Source organism: Nilaparvata lugens, chromosome X (genome assembly GCF_014356525.2).
Source record: "Nilaparvata lugens isolate BPH chromosome X, ASM1435652v1, whole genome shotgun sequence".
In the NCBI taxonomy this organism is placed as follows: domain Eukaryota; kingdom Metazoa; phylum Arthropoda; class Insecta; order Hemiptera; family Delphacidae; genus Nilaparvata; species Nilaparvata lugens.
The window spans coordinates 11517086-11539828 of NC_052518.1; the positions used below are offsets into that span (position 1 = coordinate 11517086).

The window sequence follows — 22743 nt, forward strand, 5'->3', positions numbered from 1 at the left end:
ATGAAAATTTTCAACGCCAAAAATGTAGTTAAATCACAAAATGTCCAATATACCCGTCATATCTATAATAGGATAAAACCATATCTTTCCTTCACCTACTATCCAACGTCGCATTTTAATCTCAGTTATGACCAAAGTACCGTTTTTACCCAAGGAAGTGACTACTTTATTCTTTGATCTAAGTCCATTTAATTAACAGGTAGTTTTAAAATCCTAAATATCTGCAATAAGAGATAGGGAGTATCTTTAAATCACAGAAACTTAGCCAATCTTAGTTCACCGGAATGACGGAGCGAATATTGATAATCCTTATCAATCTTGTTTTATGCTTAAAACTAATCAAAAACGCTTTGTATTTGTGAGGATTTTTCAAATTTTGGGATTAAAAATGTTTATTATTTATTCCCTATTACTACGCACACGTTTCATGTAGTTGGAAGATTTTGGAATTGCATTTGAAGCCTTTCCCTGTTTGAGTTACATTTTTTTTTCTATCGTAAATGTGACTACAATCGGATGATATCAAGGTGAAATCGAGAGTAGCTAGAATAGATATTTATGTATTAAGAGCGTAATGCGCGACTTTATCGCTCGCGCAAAACAGTTATCACGGGACGCGAAGCGGAGCGTGATAATTTTGCAAGAGCGATTAAGAAGCATTACGCGCGAATTACTTACAAATTTTTTCCTACAACTGCAGAAACCTGTTAAATCACTTATATCTGGCGGATTTTATAATAATTCGTCTACACTGCGCATGCGTGAATGATTTGCGAGCGTAAAGAAAATCTACTGCGCATGCGCAGATGGTTAGCGAGCGAAAAAGTAGATTCTCATCAGAAAAAAGCCGTTTTACGAGGAGAATTGAGTATGTAAATTCTTTCTTTACGCACAGTTGTAGAAAAATGTATTTTTACAGCATTCAATTACTAAATTTCCCTGGTTTTCGGAAGGTAGCTTCTCCAATCTTATGCTAGAAGAATTCATACTATAAATTGAATAATTAATTATGGTCAATTTAAAACGAGGTCTTCTGTCGACAGGGGTACTAGTAAAATTATTTAGATTATAACATTGGCTATGAGCATCTACTCATCTGCACTCTATCAGAATTCAATTCGTCAATTAGGCCACAATTCAAGACGTAAATTATGGGAGTGAAGTATAATATACAGTAGAAGCCCATTTATAACTGAGTGTGAACTTATTGTGGATACTTTTTGTGCCATGAGAACCAATCACAGAAGGCTTTTTAGAAATAAGGCTTCTCTGATTGGCTCTCATGAAATCAATCACGATTTAAAATTCAAACGGCTTCTGTGCAACCGGCATTTTTTCCAATCTGAAATCAGATTATTTACATATGATATCTGTGATAAGAAATCCAAAACGTCATAAATACTTATAGAAGTTTCAATACTTGAGCTACTTACTTACTTATGAAGCGCTACAGCTCTGCGTGGACCTTGGCCTCCTCAACAATTCGCCTCCATTCATCTCTCTGATTGGCCAGTCTCTTCCAGCCCACAAAGTAGAAAGAATTCATTCTCTTCATACTCTGTAGCACGCCAGATCTTTTTCCACATCCTGGAGCCAACGTGTTCTCGGTCGACCTCTTTTCCTCGTTCCTTCCATTCATCCAACAAGCATCTTCATCCTATTGTTCTCCATTCTTTGGACATGCCCCAGCCAGCGGATTCATCTTAACTCTATGAATCTTACTATATCTTTTCCCCGCAAAATGTTACTTATCTCTGCATCGCTTCTGATTCTCCACTCTCCATTTTCGCATGTGGAGCCATGAATTCTTCCTATTTTACTTTCGAAAATCCTCAATGCGCTCATATTTTGGGAGCTGAGAACCCAAGTTTTACAGCCGTATGAAACTACCGGTCTTATAAGTGTTCGATATAGTTTTACTTTCCTGCATCTTGATATTAGTCTAGACTTCATTAAACTCCAATTTGCAAGGTAAGCTCTGTTAACTTTGATCAATTCTCTTTTTAATTTCCTGACTCAGGTTATTGCTTACATTCAGTTCAGTTCCAAGGTAAGAGAAACTGTCCACACTTTCAAATTCATAATATAAATTTATATTATCTTCCAACTTCAAAATCTTGTGCTGCTCGCCTTGCCAGCGATGAGGTTGCCTTCATATACTTGGTCTTGTTGGTGTTAACTTTAAGACCTATAGTGTCCTTCTTTTTTCAAAGTCAGAAATTCAAATACAGGTGTAATAAATTGACGAATCTTCATCTGCTTTTATATAAACAAAAAAAATATTCAAAGACAAAATTTAATCTGTCAGCATTAAATTGATGCATTAGATTGATTAATTCTGTTGATGCATTCAATTCACATTTGAACATTTTGAACAATTGACATTTGAACAGACAATTGATGCATTCTGTCAGCATTAGATTGATTAATCTGTCAGTTATATTGGAAGAATTGATGTTATTCATAAGGAACACTGACAGTCAGGTATGAATCTACATAATGGTTATGCATACATTCTCCAATTTTAATTGGAAGCATCTATTTTCATGGCCAAGCCAATTAATTTTTTGGAATAAGGAATTGCTAACATTACTAACATTACTGTTATTTCCACAATAACAACTATTTTGCATTTTTAATACAAGATTCCTATCCTCCCCGTGTTAAATTGTGACCTAATTGACTAAAATTTCGCCACGCTGCGCTTCCGACGTTTTTGAAATCCTCTTTTAACGTACGTTCTCATAGCGAATAGTCATCTGCACGAAAATAGTTCGATGAGAGTACATGCAACGTTGGGAGATAAGAGTTGATCAACGTTGTCCACAGCTGATTATAAAAATTATAATATTTTCATAATACACCTGACGAATTGGCAACGTCTACCCATGGTTGTGAGGGGGGTGAGGAGATACTCAGCTTTTCCAGTTTCCATTCCATTAGACTATTTACATGCCATTGTTTTATAGTCATATAAGTCACATCATGTTTCTATAGCTCTTTCAAAATTTTGTATCTCATCTGCGCGCTGAGTAATGCATGATCTCACGAGCACAAGCACAGATTTATCTATTTATTTATACAATATGACAATTTGCACTGAGTCTAACATGAACCATAGTGATACAAAACAAAATAGCACTGTACATGAATGAACTATAAGTATTAATGTGAAACTAAAATTATTATAAATTTGGATTACTATAAAAAAATTGAAAGATGGACATAGAGAAAATAAAAGTCATGCAGTTTGTAAACCTTATGCAGAACGCATTATCTACATTTCTTAAGTACCTATGTCAATCTGGTGTGGTACACTCACACAACTTTCCTTGCTCATTGATCTATAAGCCTCATTCTTAAACGAGGATAATCTAGGGGAATAACATTATGCCGATTGGCGGCTAAATAATTTTATTAAAACTACGATTATACTATTGTTATTGTTTTCAGAGTACATTTTTCTTTGTTTGAATTATGAAATTTGAGGATTTTTTTAAAAGTTGTCAAAACAGCTGTTCCACAAATAAAATATCGACGTGTGTTATTTTGAATAAACTGCTCTACCCACTTACCTCAAGCACGAGAAGGAGGTTACAAAGTAAATTTCTCAAGGATGGGGTGGACCCCCTGTTAGTTTCTCAGGGAGGAGACTCATGCTAGTTAATAGAGCTGATATATAACTATACAGGATATGAATTTGGAAAAAATCGGTCCAGTCATTTTTGAGAAAATCGTGAAAAATATGGTTTTTTAGTGATTATCCGCCATTTTTCTCAAGAATATTACGGTGCTCCTGAAATTTTCCCAGAAATGAGACTCATGTCAGTTTATAGGGCTTATAAATAGCTATCCATGGTATAAATTTGAAGGAAATCGTTAGAGCCGTTTTCGAGAAAATCGTGAAAAACATGGTTTTTAAGTGATTATCCGCCATTTTTCTCAAGAATATTACGGAGCTCCTGCAATTTTCCCAGAAATGAAACTTATGTCAGTTTATAGGGCTCATAAATAGATATCCATGGTATAAATTTGAAGAAAATCGTTAAAGCCGTTTTCGAGAAAATCGTGTAAAACCTGGTTTTTTAGTGATTATCCGCCATTTTTCTCAAGAATATTACGGAGCTCCTGCAATTTTCTCAGAAATAAGACTCATATCAGTTTATAGGGCTTATAAATAGCTATCCATGGTATAAATTTGATGAATATCGTTAGAGCCGTTTTCGAGAAAACCGTGAAAAACATGGTTTTTTAGTCATTATCCACCATTTTTTAGGTTAATTAGGAATGGAGTTATCGTGTTCACAGACACACACACACACACACACACACACACACCACACACACACACACACACCACACACACACACCACACACACACCACACACACACACACACACACACACACACACAACACCACACACACACACACACACACACACACACACACCACACACACACACACACACACACACACACACACACACACACACACACACCACACACACACACACACACCACACACACACACACACACACACACCACACACACACACACACACACACACAGACCAACACCCAAAAATCACGTTTTTGGACTCAGGGGACCTTGAAACGTATAGAAAACATGAAATTAGGGTACCTTAAATTTTTTTGGAAAGCAATACTTTCCTTACCTATGGTAATAGGGCAAGGAAAGTAATAAAAAGAAATACAACCCCTCCTCGCTTCCAGTCATAAGTTAATACCCAGAAGCAAGAGCTAGGTGTTGGTGCACTCTCTTTTGGAATAGTGATGAGGATAGAGAAAGGATAGCCGTAACACTGAACGAAGCTCCGAAAATTGCCGTTCCGTGTTGTAGTAACTGAAGAAAGAAGCGGTGAGACCGAGTATCCCTTTGATGAACCTCTGTGAAATATACAAGTATTTCTCTTAAATATTGCGGACCAGTACCTCCCACAATCAGTTTGTAGGTTTGGCATAGTATAAAATACAATCGTCTCTGTTCTAATTTTAGCCAATAAAGTTCTCAAGCACATAATATGTGCAGCCAATATGTTTATTCCCTGAAGCTGATGTTTCACTCTTAGACAAACTAATAATGATAATTTTCAGTTATTCAGTTACTTCTCAATATTAAATTTGAAACTTTTAATTTATTAATCTGGGAAACGAATTGAAGAGGGGTTTCTTCTAAAAAGGAAAACTGCATAAATATGCAGTATCACCTGATGAATTTAATGATTTCTGGGGGGGTGCGATTGATGATATAAATAGTAGAATAATGAATCTACCGAAACTGCAATGGATATGATGCAGAATTCCATCACTGGTGGAGTAAGGCCGACTTTTCAATTTGCTGAAGTGACCGTAGACGATATCCTGGATGCTCTGAATAGATTGAAACCATCTGACAGTGTTGATATATATGCCTCACAAATAATCTACTTCTGATATTAGATGATTGCATAACATGTCCTCTAGTTTATTGTAAAAATAAATGTATAGAGCAAGGTGTTTTTCCTGATACACTTGAACTATTGAGAGTGATACCTGTTTATAAGAAGGGTGACAAGAATATTGCCCTACCAATTATCGACCAATCTCATTAATTCCCATTTTTGCCAAAGTTTTTGAAATTATAATTCATAAGCAATTGTGTGCGTATTTAGAGTAACATAAAGTTGTATGTAATGAGCAGTTTGGTTTTCACTCATCAATAAAATTCTTGAGGCTTTTGAGGGTAAACGCTTTGTTCAGGCCACCTTCTGTGACCTGAGCAGGGCATTTGATTGTATTAACCATTCTAATCTTCTAGATAAGATGGCGGCAATGGGTTTCCCTAATAGATTATTAAAATCGTATGTTAGTGATTGGTGGAAGCTGGCACGGTACGTGCAACAAGCAAGCAAAATAAGAGAGTCACTAATCAAAGAATTTAGTTATTGAATTGAGTAGGTCATAATAGTAGTAATTAGTAATTTGGCTATATAGTGGCGAAAGTATGACATTCAATTAAAATCATTCAAGTATTGTTTTTTTTTTGTTTTATTTTGATGAAGGAGAAAGTTTATTTATTCACTATGTATTTTCTATTCATTGTTTTAAGAGTATTGCATATTATTTTTGTTTCTAGGATAACAGTATCATAATTATAATTATCAAATTGTTAACTTTATTTTTAGTTTTGTTGATCGAAGGATATTAGTCAGTTAGGATAAAGCATTGTAAAAATGATTCAGTAGATACCGACTCCTGACAGACAACCTTCCGGTTATGTCAAATTAGTCTTTTATACATTTCACTAGGTTTATTAAGAAGTATGAAAATTTTTTGTTCAATATGTTGTATGCTTGATGATTCGTTTCTTTTTGTTTTTTAAATAAAGACGCTTATTATTATTATTATTATTATTATTATTATTATTATTATTATTATTATTTTTTTTATTTTTATTATTATATTATTATTATTATTAAAATCGTATCTACAAAAGCGGACACAGATTGTGTGTATTAAGGGATCAAGATCCAAGGTATCAGAAGTCAAATATGGTGTACCACAGGGTTCCGTGCTCGGGCTGCTGCTTTTCATACTAATGATAAATGACCTACCAAACTTCATAAAGAATCAGACAATATTGTATGCTGATGATACAACTTTTGTGGATGAGAGTAATGATATCCACAAACTTGAAACTTCGTCGGCAACATCTATGTCTAAAGCATCGGCTTGGTTTAGAGCAAATGGGTTCCTACTGAATGAGAGCAAGACCCAGTCACTGCTTTTTGATTTGAGGGGAGATACATCGTTGAACTCCTCTGAAAGTAGTAAATTTCTTGGTATTTTCCTGGATGAGAAGCTGACTTGGCGGCCACATTTTGAATATTTGATTGGCATACTCTCTAGAGTAATATATTTTTTACAAAACTTAAAAGAGCATGTGACCTACATGTATTTGAGATCAGCCTACTTTGCGTTTTTCCATATCCTGCTAGCATATGGAATTATTTTTTGGGGAAACTGTAGTGATATGCGGAGTGTCCTTGTACTCCAAAAGAAAGATATTATAATAATTTCTAATGCAGATTTCCTTGCCCATTGTAGACCGCTGTTCATGGACATGAAAATGATGACAGTAATAAATTTATATATTTTCAAGTTTATACTGTATTGACTATATATCTCACCTAGAACGTAGACAGGAAATACACGAGCATTTCACTCGGCATCGTGAAATGATAAATGTACCTTTTAGCCTAATGAAAAAATCAGAAGGAGCTACGAAGTAGTTGGGATCAAATGCTACAATAAGCTATCGAGACTGGTGAAAGATAATCCCATCATCGTTCTTAGACGTAAGCTTCAGGAGTGGCTCGTTGGACGGTTAAATTTATTTCCAAGGTGAATGTATTTGGTATTTTTTGTTATTGTGAAGTCCTTTTATGTGTTATATGTGTAACGAAAATTGTGACGTTGTCTATTGCTTTCTCAAAGTTGAATGACAATAAAATATTATTATTATTATTATTATTATATTATTATTATTATTATTATTATTATTATTTATTATTATTATTATTATTATTATTATTATTATTATTATTATTTTTATTATTATTATTATACAGGTGACCATAGTCAAAGTGCTGTGATTTTCCCAACGACAGGTGAGGGAGACAATGTCAGTCAGCAAAATGATAACTACAAGAAAGAAGGAATAGATCAACTAAATGAAGAATATGGAAAGAGTACAACTATCAAGAAGCTCCATCTATGTACATATTGTACCAAACAGTTCAATTATGCCAGTATTTTGAAGAACCATATGCTTACACACAGAAAGGGAAAACCTTATCAATGTACATTCTGTACAAAAATGTTCTCACAATCCAGTAATTTAAATAGGCATATTCGCATTCATACAAATGAGAAGCCTTATCAATGTGTTTTCTGTACAAAAAAATTCTTACAATCCAGCTCATTAAATCTACATATTCGCATTCATACTAATGAGAAACCTTATAAATGTTCATTCTGTATAAAAATGTTCTCACATTCCAGTAGCTTGAATCAGCATATTCGCATTCACACAAATGAGAAGCCTTATCAATGTACATTCTGTACAAAAAAATTCTCACAATCCAGCACATTAAATCTGCATATTCGCATTCATACAAATGAGAAACCTTATAAATGTAAATTCTGTAACAAGAAGTTCAAAGCAACTAGTGAACTGAATAGTCATATTCGCATTCATACAAATGAGAAACCTTATCAATGTACATTCTGTAAAAAAATGTTCTCACATTCCAGTAGCTTGAATCAGCATATTCGCATTCACACAAATGAGAAACCTTATCAATGTACATTCTGTACAAAAACGTTTTCACGATCCAGTAACTTGAATGTGCATATTCGCATTCACACAAATGAGAAACCTTATCAATGTGTTTTCTGTAAAAAGAAATTCTCACATTCCAGCTCATTAAATGAGCATAATCGCATTCATACAAATGAGAAACCTTATCAATGTAAATTCTGTAACAAGAAATTCAGAGTAAATAATGATTTGAAAAGGCATATTCGCATTCATACAAATGAGAAACCTTATCAATGTTCATTCTGTAAAAAAATGTTCTCACATTCCAGTAGCTTGAATCAGCATATTCGCATTCACACAAATGAGAAACCTTATCAATGTACATTCTGTACAAAAACGTTTTCACGATCCAGTAACTTGAATGTGCATATTCGCATTCACACAAATGAGAAACCTTATCAATGTGTTTTCTGTAAAAAGAAATTCTCACATTCCAGCTCATTAAATGAGCATAATCGCATTCATACAAATGAGAAACCTTATCAATGTAAATTCTGTAACAAGAAGTTCAGAGTAAATAATGATTTGAAAAGGCATATTCGCATTCATACAAATGAGAAACCTTATCAATGTTCTTTCTGTACAAAAACATTCAGACAAACTAGTGGACTGAATAATCATATTCGCATTCATACCATTGTACATTAACAAATGTACAAATGCCTTATCAATACACATTCTGTGCAAAAAGCTCCTCGGAATAGAGGAAACTCACACAACACATTTTTCGAACTTAATAAAATAAGAAACCCTATCAATGTGAAGTCTGTAGATTCTGTATAAAGATTCATACAAACTGGTAACATAGGCTTACTGAGCATAGGCTTTCCGAGTTTTTGAGGCAAATGAATATTTTTTAATGATGTAGACTATATTAAAAAAAATGTCCATTTCATTATGTATTTCTAATTTGTTATTTCATAATAAAAAGATCTTAAAAATGGTTCTCTGTGGTGTTATTTTACAAATGAGAAATGAGTAGCTCTGAATATATATTTACGTTTTCAATGATTCTATGTTGAGTATATAAGTTCAGTATTTGCAAAGTAGTTGTAATAACTCAGTAGTTCTGCATGAAGAGTGAAGATTGAGTTCAACCTCAATACTCAACTCGGTAGTTTTTCAATACTTGAACTAGTAAGAACATTAAATTCAGTTCTATCAGAGTTGAGTTTTGTGGTGACCTCTGGCAAGACCTACAGTCAGAATAGAAAACTGTGACCTAATTGAAGAAAATTCCACCTAATCCGAAAAAATTTCGCAATGGGAGCTTCCAACGTTTTTGATGCAACTTTTTAACCTACCTGCTCATAGTGAATAGTCATCCACACGAAAATAGTCCGATGACAGTAAATGCATCATAGGCAGATAAGATTTGATGAACGTTGTCCACAGCTTATTATAAATTGGAATATTTTTATAATAGACCTGACGAATTGGCAACGTCAGGTGACCATAGTCAAAGTGCTGTGATTTTCACAACGACAGGTGAGGGAGACAATGTCAGTCAGCATAATGATAACACGAAGAAAGGAGGAATAGCTCAACTGAATGGAGAATATGGAAAGAGTACAACTACCAAGAAGCTTCATCCATGTACATATTGTATCAAACAGTTCAATTTTGACTGTAAATTGAAGAACCATATGCTCACACATAGCAAAGATGATCCATATCAATGTAAATTCTGTACAAAAAAATTCTTAAAATCCAGTTCTTTGAATAGGAATATACGAATCAATACAGATGAGAAGCTTTATCAATGTAGATACTGTGATAAAAAAGTTCAGACGAACTGGTCATTTGAATAATCATATTCGCATTCATACAAATGAGAAACTTCATCAATGTACATTCTGTAATAAGAAGTTCAGAAGAACTAGCGATCTGAAAAGTCATATTCGCATTCATGGAAATGAGAAGCCCCATCAATGTAAATTCTGTAACTAGAAGTTCAGACGAAAAAGTGATCTGTAAAGTCATATTCGCATTCACACAAATGAGAAACCTTATCAATGAACATTATGTACGAAAAAGTTTTCACAATCCAGTAACTTGAATGTGCATATTCGCATTCACACAAATGAGAAACCTTATCAATGTACATTCTGTACAAAAAACTTCACACAATCCAGTACTTTAAATGGACATATTCGCATTCATACAAATGAGAAACCTCATCAGTGTTCATTCTGTACAAAAACATTCAGGCAAGCTTGTGGGCTGAATTATCATATTCGCATTCATACCAATGTACATTAACAAATGTACAAATGCTTTATCAATATACATTCTGAGCAAAAAGCTCCTCGGAATACAGGAAACTGAAAGAACACATTTTCCGTACTTAATCAAATTAAAAACCCTATCAATGTACAGTTTGTAGATTCTGTAGAAAGATTCATACAAACTAGTAACATAGTCTTACTGAGCATAGGCTTTTTGAGTTTTTGAGGCAGATGATTATTTTTAAATAATGTAGACTATATTAAAATAAATGTCCATTTCATTATGTATTTCTAATTTGTTATTTCATAATAGAAAGATTTCAAAAATGGTTCTCTGTGTTGGTATTTTACAAATGAGAAATTAGTACCTCTGAATATATATTCACGTTTTCAATGATTTTATGTTGATTATAAAAGGTCAGTATTTGCCAAGTAGTTTTAATAGCTCAGTATTTCTGCATGAAGATTGAAGGTTGAGTTCAACCTCAATACTCAACTCGGATGTTTTTCAATCCTAGAACTAGAAAAAACATTGAATTCAGTTTTATCAGAGTTGTGTTTGTGGTGACCTCTGTCAAGACCTACAGTCAGAACAGAAAATTGTGACCTAATTGAAGAAAATTCCACCTGATCAGTAAAAATTTTGCCACAGGCGCTTCCAACGTTTCTGAAATCCTCTTTCAACCTATGTGCTCATAGCAAATGGTCATCTGCACGAAAATAGTCCGATGAGAGTACATGCATCGTTGGCAGATGAGATTTGATCAACGTTGTCCACAGCTGATTATGAATTGGAATTTTTTTATAATATACCTGACGAATTGGCAACGTCTACCAATGGTTGTGAAGGGGGTGAGAAGATACTTAGCTTTCCCAGTTTCCTTTTGACTATCTACATACCATTTACTCAGATAAGTCACATCGTGTTTCTATGGATCTTTCAAAATTTTGTTTCTCATTTGCGCGCTGAGTCATGCATGATCTCACATGCACTTGCAAGAATGTGCATCCAATGTGTTCATTCCCTGAAGCTGATTTCCCACTTTTGCACAAACAATATGTTAATTTTCAATTGATCAGTTACTTCTCAATATAAAATTTGAAACTTTCAATCCATTGATCAGGAAAACGGATTGGAGAGGGTTTTCTTCAAATAAGGAAAACTGCATAATTGAATGAAATGTTATTTTTTCAGGTAACAATAGTCAAAGTGCTGTGATTTTCACAACGACAGGTGAGGGAGACAATGTCAGTCAGCATAATGATAACTACAAGAAAGGAGGAATAGATCAACTAAATGAAGAATATGGAAAGAGTACAACTACCAAGAAGCTCCATCTATGTACATATTGTACCAAACAGTTCAATTTTGCCAGTATATTGAAGAATCATATGCTTACACACACAAAGGGAAAACCTTATCAATGTACATTCTGTACAAAAATGTTCTCACATTCCAGTATCTTAAATAGGCATATTCGCATCCATACAAATGAGAAGCCTTATCAATGTTCATTCTGTACAAAAAAATTCTCACAATCCAGCTCATTGAATCTGCATATTCGCATTCATACAAATGAGAAACCTTATCAATGTTCATTCTGTACAAAAAATTTCACTCAATCCAGTCATTTAAATGCACATATCCGCATTCATACAAATGAGAAACCTTATCAATGTTCATTCTGTACAAAAAAATTCTCACAATCCAGCTCATTGAATCTGCATATTCGCATTCATACAATGAGAAACCTTATGAATGTAAATTCTGTAACAAGAAGTTCAAAGGAACATGTGAACTGAATAGTCATATTCGCATTCATACAAATGAGAAACCTTATCAATGTACATTCTGTACAAAAATGTTCTCACATTCCAGTAACTTGAATGAGCATATTCGCATTCACACAAATGAGAAACCTTATCAATGTAAATTCTGTACAAATAAATTCTCACAATCCAGCTCATTAAATCGGCATATTAGCATTCATACAAATGAGAAACCTATCAATGTAAATTCTGTAACAAGAAGTTCAGAGGAACTAGTGATCTGAAAAGTCATATTCGCATTCATACAAATGAGAAACCTTATCAATGTTCATTCTGTACAAAAATGTTTACACAATCCTGTACTTTAAATGCACATATTCGCATTCATACAAATGAGAAACCTCATCAGTTTTCATTTTGTACAAAAACATTCTCACAATCCAGTTCTTTGAATTTGCATATTCGCATTCATACAAATGAGAAGCCTTATCAATGTAAATTCTGTAACAAGAAGTTCAGAGGAACTAGTGATCTGAAAAGTCATATTCGCATTCATACAAAAGAGAAACCTCATCAATGTACATTCTGTGCAAAAACGTTTTCACGATCCAGTAACTTGTATGTGCATATGCGCATTCATACAAATGAGAAACCTTATCAATGTTCATTCTGTACAAAAACGTTTCCACATTCCAGTAACTTGAATGTGCATATTCGCATTCACACAAATGAGAAACCTTATCAATGTACATTTTGTACAAAAAATTTCAGACAAATTAGTGGTCTGAATAATCATATTCGCATTCATACAAATGAGAAACCTTATCAATGTACATTCTGTACAAAAATGTTCTCACATTCCAGTAACTTGAATGTGCATATTCGCATTCACACAAATGAGAAACCTTATCAATGTAAATTCTGTACAAATAAATTCTCACAATCCAGCTCATTAAATCGGCATATTAGCATTCATACAAATGAGAAACCTTATCAATGTTCATTCTGTACAAAAAATTTCACTCAATCCAGTCATTTAAATGCACATATCCGCATTCATACAAATGAGAAACCTTATCAATGTTCATTCTGTACAAAAAAATTTACTCAATCCAGTAATTTAAATGCACATATCCGCATTCATACAAATGAGAAACCTTATCAATGTTCATTCTGTACAAAAACATTCTCACAATCCAGTTCTTTGAATTTGCATATTCGCATTCATACAAATGAGAAGCCTTATCAATGTAAATTCTGTAACAAGAAGTTCAGAGGAACTAGTAATCTGAAAAGTCATATTCGCATTCATACAAAAGAGAAACCTCATCAATGTACATTCTGTGCAAAAACGTTTTCACGATCCAGTAACTTGTATGTGCATATGCGCATTCATACAAATGAGAAACCTTATCAATGTACATTCTGTACAAAAACGTTTCCACATTCCAGTAACTTGAATGTGCATATGCGCATTCACACAAATGATAAACCTTATCAATGTTCATTCTGTACAAAAACATTCAGACAAACTAGAAGACTGAATAATCATATTCGCATTCATACCATTGTACATTAACAAATGTACAAATGCCTTATCAATACACATTCTGTGCAAAAAGCTCCTTGGAATAGAGGAAACTCACACAACACATTTTTCGTACTTAATCAAATCAGAAACCCTATCAATGTGAAGTCTGTAGATTCTGTGGAAAGATTCATACAAACTGGTAGCATAGGCTTACTGAGCATAGGCTTTTTGAGTTTTTGAGGCAGATGAATATTTTTGAATAATGTAGACTAAATTGAGAAATTGTCAATTTTTTATGTATTTCATAATAAAAAGATCTTAAAAATGGTTCTCTGTGGTGTTATTTTACGAATGAGAAATTAGTAGCTCTGAATATATATTCACGTTTTCAAAGATTTTATGTTGAATATAGAAGTTCAGTATTTGCAGAGTAGTTGTAATAACTCAGTAGTTCTGCATGAAGAGTGAAGGTTGAGTTCAACCTCAATACTCAACTCGGATGTTTTTCAATCCTAGAACTAGAAAGAACATTGAATTCAGTTTTATCAGAGTTGTGTTTTGTGGTGACCTCTGGCAAGACTTACAGACAGAATAGAAAACTGTGACCTAATTGAAGAAAATTCCACCTAATCCGAAAAAATTTCGCAATGGGAGCTTCCAACGTTTTTGATGCAACTTTTTAACCTACCTGCTCATAGTGAATAGTCATCCACACGAAAATAGTCCGATGACAGTAAATGCATCATAGGCAGATAAGATTTGATGAACGTTGTCCACAGCTGATTATAAATTGGAATATTTTTATAATAGACCTGACGAATTGGCAACGTCAGGTGACCATAGTCAAAGTGCTGTGATTTTCACAACGCCAGGTGAGGGAGACAATGTCAGTCAGCATAATGATAACTCAAAGAAGGGAGGTCAACTGAATGAAGTATATGGAAAGAGTACAACTACCAAGAAGCTTCATCTATGTACATATTGTACCAAACAGTTCAATTTTGCCAGGAAATTGAAGAACCATATGCTCACACATAGCAAAGATATCAATGTAAATTCTGTACAAAAAAATTCTTAAAATCCAGTTCTTTGAATAGGAATATACGAATCCATACAGATGAGAAGCTTTATCAATGTAGATACTGTGAAAAAAAAGTTCAGACGAACTGGTCATCTGAATAATCATATTCGCATTCATACAAATGAGAAACTTTATCAATGTACATTCTGTAATAAGAAGTTCAGAAGAACTAGTGACCTGAAAAGTCATATTCGCATTCATAGAAATGAGAAGCCCTATCAATGTAAATTCTGTAACAAGAAGTTCAGACGAACTAGTGATCTGTAAAGTCATATTCGCATTCACACAAATGAGAAACCTTATCAATGTACATTATGTACGAAAAAGTTTTCACAATCCAGTAGCTTGAATGTGCATATTCGCATTCACACAAATGAGAAACCTTATCAATGTACATTCTGTACAAAAAACTTCACACAATCCAGTACTTTAAATGGACATATTCGCATTCATACGAATGAGAAACCTTATCAGTGTTCATTCTGTACAAAAACATTCAGACAAGCTTGTGGACTGAATTATCATATTCGCATTCATACCAATGTACATTAACAAATGTACAAATGCTTTATCAATATACATTCTGAGCAAAAAGCTCCTCGGAATACAGGAAACTGAAAGAATACATTTTTCGTACTTGATCAAATTAGAAACCCTATCAATGTTAAGTCTGCAGATTCTGTGGAAAGATTCATACGAACTGGTAACATAGGCTTACTGAGCATAGGCTTTTTGAGTTTTTGTGGCAGATGAATATTTTTAAATAATGTAGGCTATATTGAGAAATTGTCAATTTTTTATGTATTTCATAATAAAAAGATCTTAAAAATGGTTCTCTGTGGTGTTATTTTACGAATGAGAAATTAGTAGCTCTGAATATATATTCACGTTTTCAAAGATTTTATGTTGAATATAGAAGTTCAGTATTTGCAGAGTAGTTGTAATAACTCAGTAGTTCTGCATGAAGAGTGAAGGTTGAGTTCAACCTCAATACTCAACTCGGTTTTTTTTCAATACTTGGACTCAGTTCTATCAGAGTTGAGTTTTGTGGTGACTTCTGGCAAGACCTACAGTCAGAATAGAAAACTGTGACCTAATTGAAGAAAATTCCACCTAATCCGAAAAAATTTCGCAATGGGAGCTTCCAACGTTTTTGATGCAACTTTTTAACCTACCTGCTCATAGTGAATAGTCATCCACACGAAAATAGTCCGATGACAGTAAATGCATCATAGGCAGATAAGATTTGATGAACGTTGTCCACAGCTGATTATAAATTGGAATATTTTTATAATACACCTGACGAATTGGCAACGTCTACCAATGGTTGTGAAGGGGGTGAGAAGATACTTAGCTTTCCCAGTTTCCTTTTGACTATCTACATACCATTTACTCAGATAAGTCACATCGTGTTTCTATGGATCTTTCAAAATTTTGTTTCTCATTTGCGCACTGAGTCATGCATGATCTCACATGCACTAGCAAGAATGTGCATCCAATGTGTTCATTCCCTAAAGCTGATTTCCCACTTTTGCACAAACAATATGTTAATTTTCAATTGATCAGTTACTTCTCAATATAAAATTTGAAACTTTCAATCCATTGATCAGGAAAACGGATTGGAGAGGGTTTTCTTCAAATAGGGAAAACTGCATAATTGAATGAAATGTTATTTTTTCAGGTTACAATAGTCAAAGTGCTGTGATTTTCACAACGACAGGTGAGGGAGACAATGTCAGTCAGCATAATGATAACTACAAGAAAGAAGGAATAGATCAACTAAATGAAGAATATGGAAAGAGTACAACTACCAAGAAGCTCCATCTATGTACATATTGTACCAAACAGTTCAATTTTGCCAGTATATTGAAGAATCATATGCTTACACACACAAAGGAAAAACCTTATAAATGTACATTCTGTACAAAAATGTTCTCACATTCCAGTATCTTAAATAGGCATATTCGCATTCATACAAATGAGAAGCCTTATCAATGTTCATTCTGTACAAAAAAATTCTCACAATCCAGTGGACTGAATAATCATATTCGCATTCATACCAATGTACATTAACAGATGTACATATGCCTTATCAATATACATTCTGTGCAAAAAGCTCCTTGGAATACAGGAAACTCACACAACCCATTTTTTGTACTTAATCAAATTAGAAACCCTATCAATGTGAAGTCTGTAGATTCTGTGGAAAGATTCATACAAACTGGTAGCATAGGCTTACTGAGCATAGGCTTTTTGAGTTTTTGAGGCAGATGAATATTTTTGAATAATGTAGACTATATCAAAATTAATGTCCATTTCATTATGTATTTCTAATTTGTTATTTCATAATGAAAAGATTTCAAAAATGGTTCTCTGTGATGTTATTTTACAAATGAGAAATTAGTACCTCTGAATATATATTCACGTTTTCAATGATTTTATGTTGAATATAAAAGGTCAGTATTTGCCAAGTAGTTGTAATAGCTCAGTATTTCTGCATGAAGATTGAAGGTTGAGTTCAACCTCAATACTCAACTCGGATGTTTTTCAATCCTAGAACTAGAAAGAACATTGAATTCAGTTTTATCAGAGTTGTGTTTGTGGTGACCTCTGTCAAGACCTACAGTCAGAACAGAAAATTGTGACCTAATTGAAGAAAATTCCACCTGATCAGTAAAAATTTTGCCACAGGCGCTTCCAACGTTTCTGAAATCCTCTTTTAACCTATGTGCTCATAGCAAATGGTCATCTGCACGAAAATAGTCCGATGAGAGTACATGCATCGTTGGCAGATGAGATTTGATCAACGTTGTCCACAGCTGATTGTGAATTGGAATTTTTTTATAATACACCTGACGAATTGGCAACGTCTACCAATGGTTGTAAAGGGGGTGAGAAGATACTTAGCTTTCCCAGTTTCCTTTTGACTATCTACATACCATTTACTCAGATAAGTCACATCGTGTTTCTATGGATCTTTCAAAATTTTGTTTCTCATTTGCGCACTGAGTCATGCATGATCTCACATGCACTAGCAAGAATGTGCATCCAATGTGTTCATTCCCTAAAGCTGATTTCCCACTTTTGCACAAACAATATGTTAATTTTCAATTGATCAGTTACTTCTCAATATAAAATTTGAAACTTTCAATCCATTGATCAGGAAAACGGATTGGAGAGGGTTTTCTTCAAATAGGGAAAACTGCATAATTGAATCAAATGTTATTGTTTCAGGTGACCATGGTCAACGTGCTGTGATTTTCACAACGACAGGTGAGGGAGACAATGTCAGTCAGCATAATGATAACTACAAGAAAGAAGGAATAGATCAACTAAATGAAGAATATGGAAAGAGTACAACTACCAAGAAGCTCCATCTATGTACATATTGTACCAAACAGTTCAATTTTGCCAGTATATTGAAGAATCATATGCTTACACACACAAAGGGAAAACCTTATCAATGTTCATTCTGTACAAAAAAATTCTCACAATCCAGCTCATTGAATCTGCATATTCGCATTCATACAAATGTGAAACCTTATGAATGTAAATTCTGTAACAAGAAGTTCAAAGGAACATGTGAACTGAATAGTCATATTCGCATTCATACAAATGAGAAACCTTATCAATGTACATTCTGTACAAAAATGTTCTCACATTCCAGTAACTTGAATGAGCATATTCGCATTCACACAAATGAGAAACCTTATCAATGTAAATTCTGTACAAATAAATTCTCACAATCCAGCTCATTAAATCGGCATATTCGCATTCATACAAATGAGAAACCTTATCAATGTAAATTCTGTGACAAGAAGTTCAGAGTAAATAGTGATTTGAAAAGGCATATTCGCATTCATACAAATGAGAAACCTCATCAATGTTCATTCTGTACAAAAAATTTCACACAATCCAGTGCTTTAGATGCACATATTCGCATTCATACAAATGAGAAACCTTATCAATGTTCATTCTGTACAAAAACATTCTCACAATCCAGTTCTTTGAATTTGCATATTCGCATTCATACAAATGAGAAGCCTTATCAATGTAAATTCTGTAACAAGAAGTTCAGAGGAACTAGTGATCTGAAAAGTCATATTCGCATTCATACAAAAGAGAAACCTCATCAATGTACATTCTGTACAAAAACGTTTTCACGATCCAGTAACTTGTATGTGCATATGCGCATTCATACAAATGAGAAACCTTATCAATGTACATTCTGTACAAAAACGTTTCCTACATCCAGTAACTTGAATGTGCATATGCGCATTCACACAAATGATAAACCTTATCAATGTTCATTCTGTACAAAAACATTCAGACAAACTAGTGGACTGAATAATCATATTCGCATTCATACCATTGTACATTAACAAATGTAAAAATGCCTTATCGATACACATTCTGTGCAAAAAGCTCCTCAGAATAGAGGAAACTCACACAACACATTTTTCGTACTTAATCAATTTAGAAACCCTATCAATGTGAAGTCTGTAGATTCTTTGGAAAGATTCATACAAACTGGTAGCATAGGCTTACTGAGCATAGGCTTTTTGAGTTTTTGAGGCAGATGGATATTTTTGAATAATGTAGACTATATCAAAATTAATGTCCATTTCATTATGTATTTCTAATTTGTTATTTCATAATGAAAAGATTTCAAAAATGGTTCTCTGTGATGTTATTTTACAAATGAGAAATTAGTAGCTCTGAATATATATTTACGTTTTCAATGATTCTATGTTGAGTATATAAGTTCAGCATTTGCAAAGAAGTTGTAATAACTCTGTAGTTCTGTATGAAGAGTGAAGGTTGAGTTCAACCTCAATACTCAACTCTGTTGTTTTTCAATACTTGGACTTGTAAGAACATTAAATTCAGTTCTATCAGAGTTTTGTTTTGTGGTGACCTCTGGCAAGACTTACAGACAGAATAGAAAACTGTGACCTAATTGAAGAAAATTCCACCATTGATAAACCTTATTGAAAAAAATGTCAATTTTTATGTATTTCATAATAAAAAGATCTTGAAAATGGTTCTCAGTGATGTTATTTTACAAATGAGATATTAGTAGCTCTGAATATATATTCACGTTTTCAAAGATTTTATGTTGAATATATAAGTTCAGTATTTGCAGAGTAGTTGTAATAACTCAGTAGTTCTGCATGAAGAGTGAAGGTTGAGTCCAATCTCAATACTCAACTCGGTTGTTTTTCAATACTAGGACTGGTAAGAACATTGAATTTAGTTCTATCAGGGTTGTGTTTTGTGGTTACCTCTAGCAAGAAAGAGTGAAGGTTGAGTCCAATCTCAATACTCAACTCGGTTGTTTTTCAATACTAGGACTGGTAAGAACATTGAATTTAGTTCTATCAGGGTTGTGTTTTGTGGTTACCTCTAGCAAGACCTACAGTCAGAATAGAAAACTGTGACCTAATTGAAGAAAATACACCTAATCCGAAAAAAGTTTGCCACGGGAGCTTCCAACGTTTTTGATGTAACTTTTTAACCTACCTGCTAATAGTGACTAGTCATCCACACGAAAATAGTCCGATGAGAGTAAATGCTTCATAGGTAGATAAGATTTGATGAACATTGTCCACAGCTGATTATAAATTGGAATATTTTTATAATACACCTGACGAATTGGTAACGTCTACGAATGGTTGTGAAGGGTGTGAAGAGATACTCAGCTTTTCCAGTTTCCATCAGCCTATCTCCAAGCCGTTGACTCAAATAAGTCACATCTTGTTTCTATGGCTCTTTCAAAATATTCTCAATATAAAATTAGGAACTTTCAATTTATTGATCTGGAAAATGAATTGAAGAGGGTTCTCTCCAAATAAGGAAAAAAGCATAGGTGATTGAATCAAATGTTATTTTTTCAGGTGACCATAGTCAAAGTGCTGTGATTCTCACAACGACAGGTGAGGGAGACAATATCAATCAGCATAATGATAACTCCAAGAAAGGAGAAACAGCTCAACTGAATGAAGTATATGGAAAGAGTACAACTACCAAGAAGCTTCATCTATGTACATATTGTACCAAACAGTTCAATTTTGCCTATAAATTGAAGAACCATATGCTTACACATAGTAAGGAGAAACCTTATCAATGTACATTCTGTACAAAGAATTTCACACAATCCAGTACTTTAAATGCACATATTCGCATTCATACAAATGAGAAACCTTATCAATGTGTTTTCTGCACAAAGAAATTCTCAGATTCCAGTCATTAAAAAAGTCATATTCGCAGTCACACAAATGAGAAACCTCATCAATGTACATTCTGTACAAAAACGTTTTCACGAACCAGTAGCTTGAATGTGCATATTCGCATCCACACAAATGAGAAACCTTATCAATGTTCATTCTGTACAAAAACATTCAGACAAACTAGTGGACTGAATAATCATATTCGCATTCATAACAATGTACATTAACAAATGTACAAATGCCTTATCAATATACATTCTGTGCAAAAAGCTCCTCGGAATAGAGGAAACTCACACAACACATTTTTTCGTACTTGATCAAATTAGAAACCCTATCAATGTGAAGTCTGTAGATTATGTGGAGAGATTCATACAAACTGGTAGCATAGGCTTACTGAGCATAGGCTTTTTAAGTTTTTGAGGCAGATGAATATTTTTAAATAATGTAGGCTATTTGAAAAAAATGTCAATTTTTTATGTATTTCATAATAAAAAGATCTTGAAAATGGTTCTCAGTGATGTTATTTTACAAATGAGATATTAGTAGCTCTGAATATATATTCACGTTTTCAAAGATTTTATGTTGAATATATAAGTTCAGTATTTGCAGAGTAGTTGTAATAACTCAGTAGTTCTGCATGAAGAGTGAAGGTTGAGTCCAATCTCAATACTCAACTCGGTTGTTTTTCAATACTAGGACTGGTAAGAACATTGAATTTAGTTCTATCAGGGTTGTGTTTTGTGGTTACCTCTAGCAAGACCTACAGTCAGAATAGAAAACTGTGACCTAATTGAAGAAAATACACCTAATCCGAAAAAAGTTTGCCACGGGAGCTTTCAACGTTTTTGATGTAACTTTTTAACCTACCTGCTAATAGTGACTAGTCATCCACACGAAAATAGTCCGATGAGAGTAAATGCTTCATAGGTAGATAAGATTTGATGAACATTGTCCACAGCTGATTATAAATTGGAATATTTTTATAATACACCTGACGAATTGGTAACGTCTACGAATGGTTGTGAAGGGTGTGAAGAGATACTCAGCTTTTCCAGTTTCCATCAGCCTATCTCCAAGCCGTTGACTCAAATAAGTCACATCTTGTTTCTATGGCTCTTTCAAAATATTCTCAATATAAAATTAGGAACTTTCAATTTATTGATCTGGAAAATGAATTGAAGAGGGTTCTCTCCAAATAAGGAAAAAAGCATAGGTGATTGAATCAAATGTTATTTTTTCAGGTGACCATAGTCAAAGTGCTGTGATTCTCACAACGACAGGTGAGGGAGACAATATCAATCAGCATAATGATAACTCCAAGAAAGGAGAAACAGCTCAACTGAATGAAGTATATGGAAAGAGTACAACTACCAAGAAGCTTCATCTATGTACATATTGTACCAAACAGTTCAATTTTGCCTATAAATTGAAGAACCATATGCTTACACATAGTAAGGAGAAACCTTATCAATGTACATTCTGTACAAAGAATTTCACACAATCCAGTACTTTAAATGCAC

The 22743-nt window shown here is 33.7% G+C and overlaps 1 protein-coding gene across 1 annotated transcript in view; it reads left to right on the forward strand.

The window, feature by feature from the left end:
- LOC111044889 (cilia- and flagella-associated protein 251) overlaps positions 1–22743 on the forward strand; it is a 74110-nt gene that overhangs the window by 34447 nt on the left and 16920 nt on the right. Inside the window, exons 7-9 of the mRNA XM_039441446.1 lie at positions 16675–16713; positions 20891–20929; positions 22465–22503. Of these exons, the coding sequence (XP_039297380.1) occupies positions 16675–16713; positions 20891–20929; positions 22465–22503 (117 nt within the window). The remainder of the gene's footprint in view (positions 1–16674; positions 16714–20890; positions 20930–22464; positions 22504–22743) is intronic.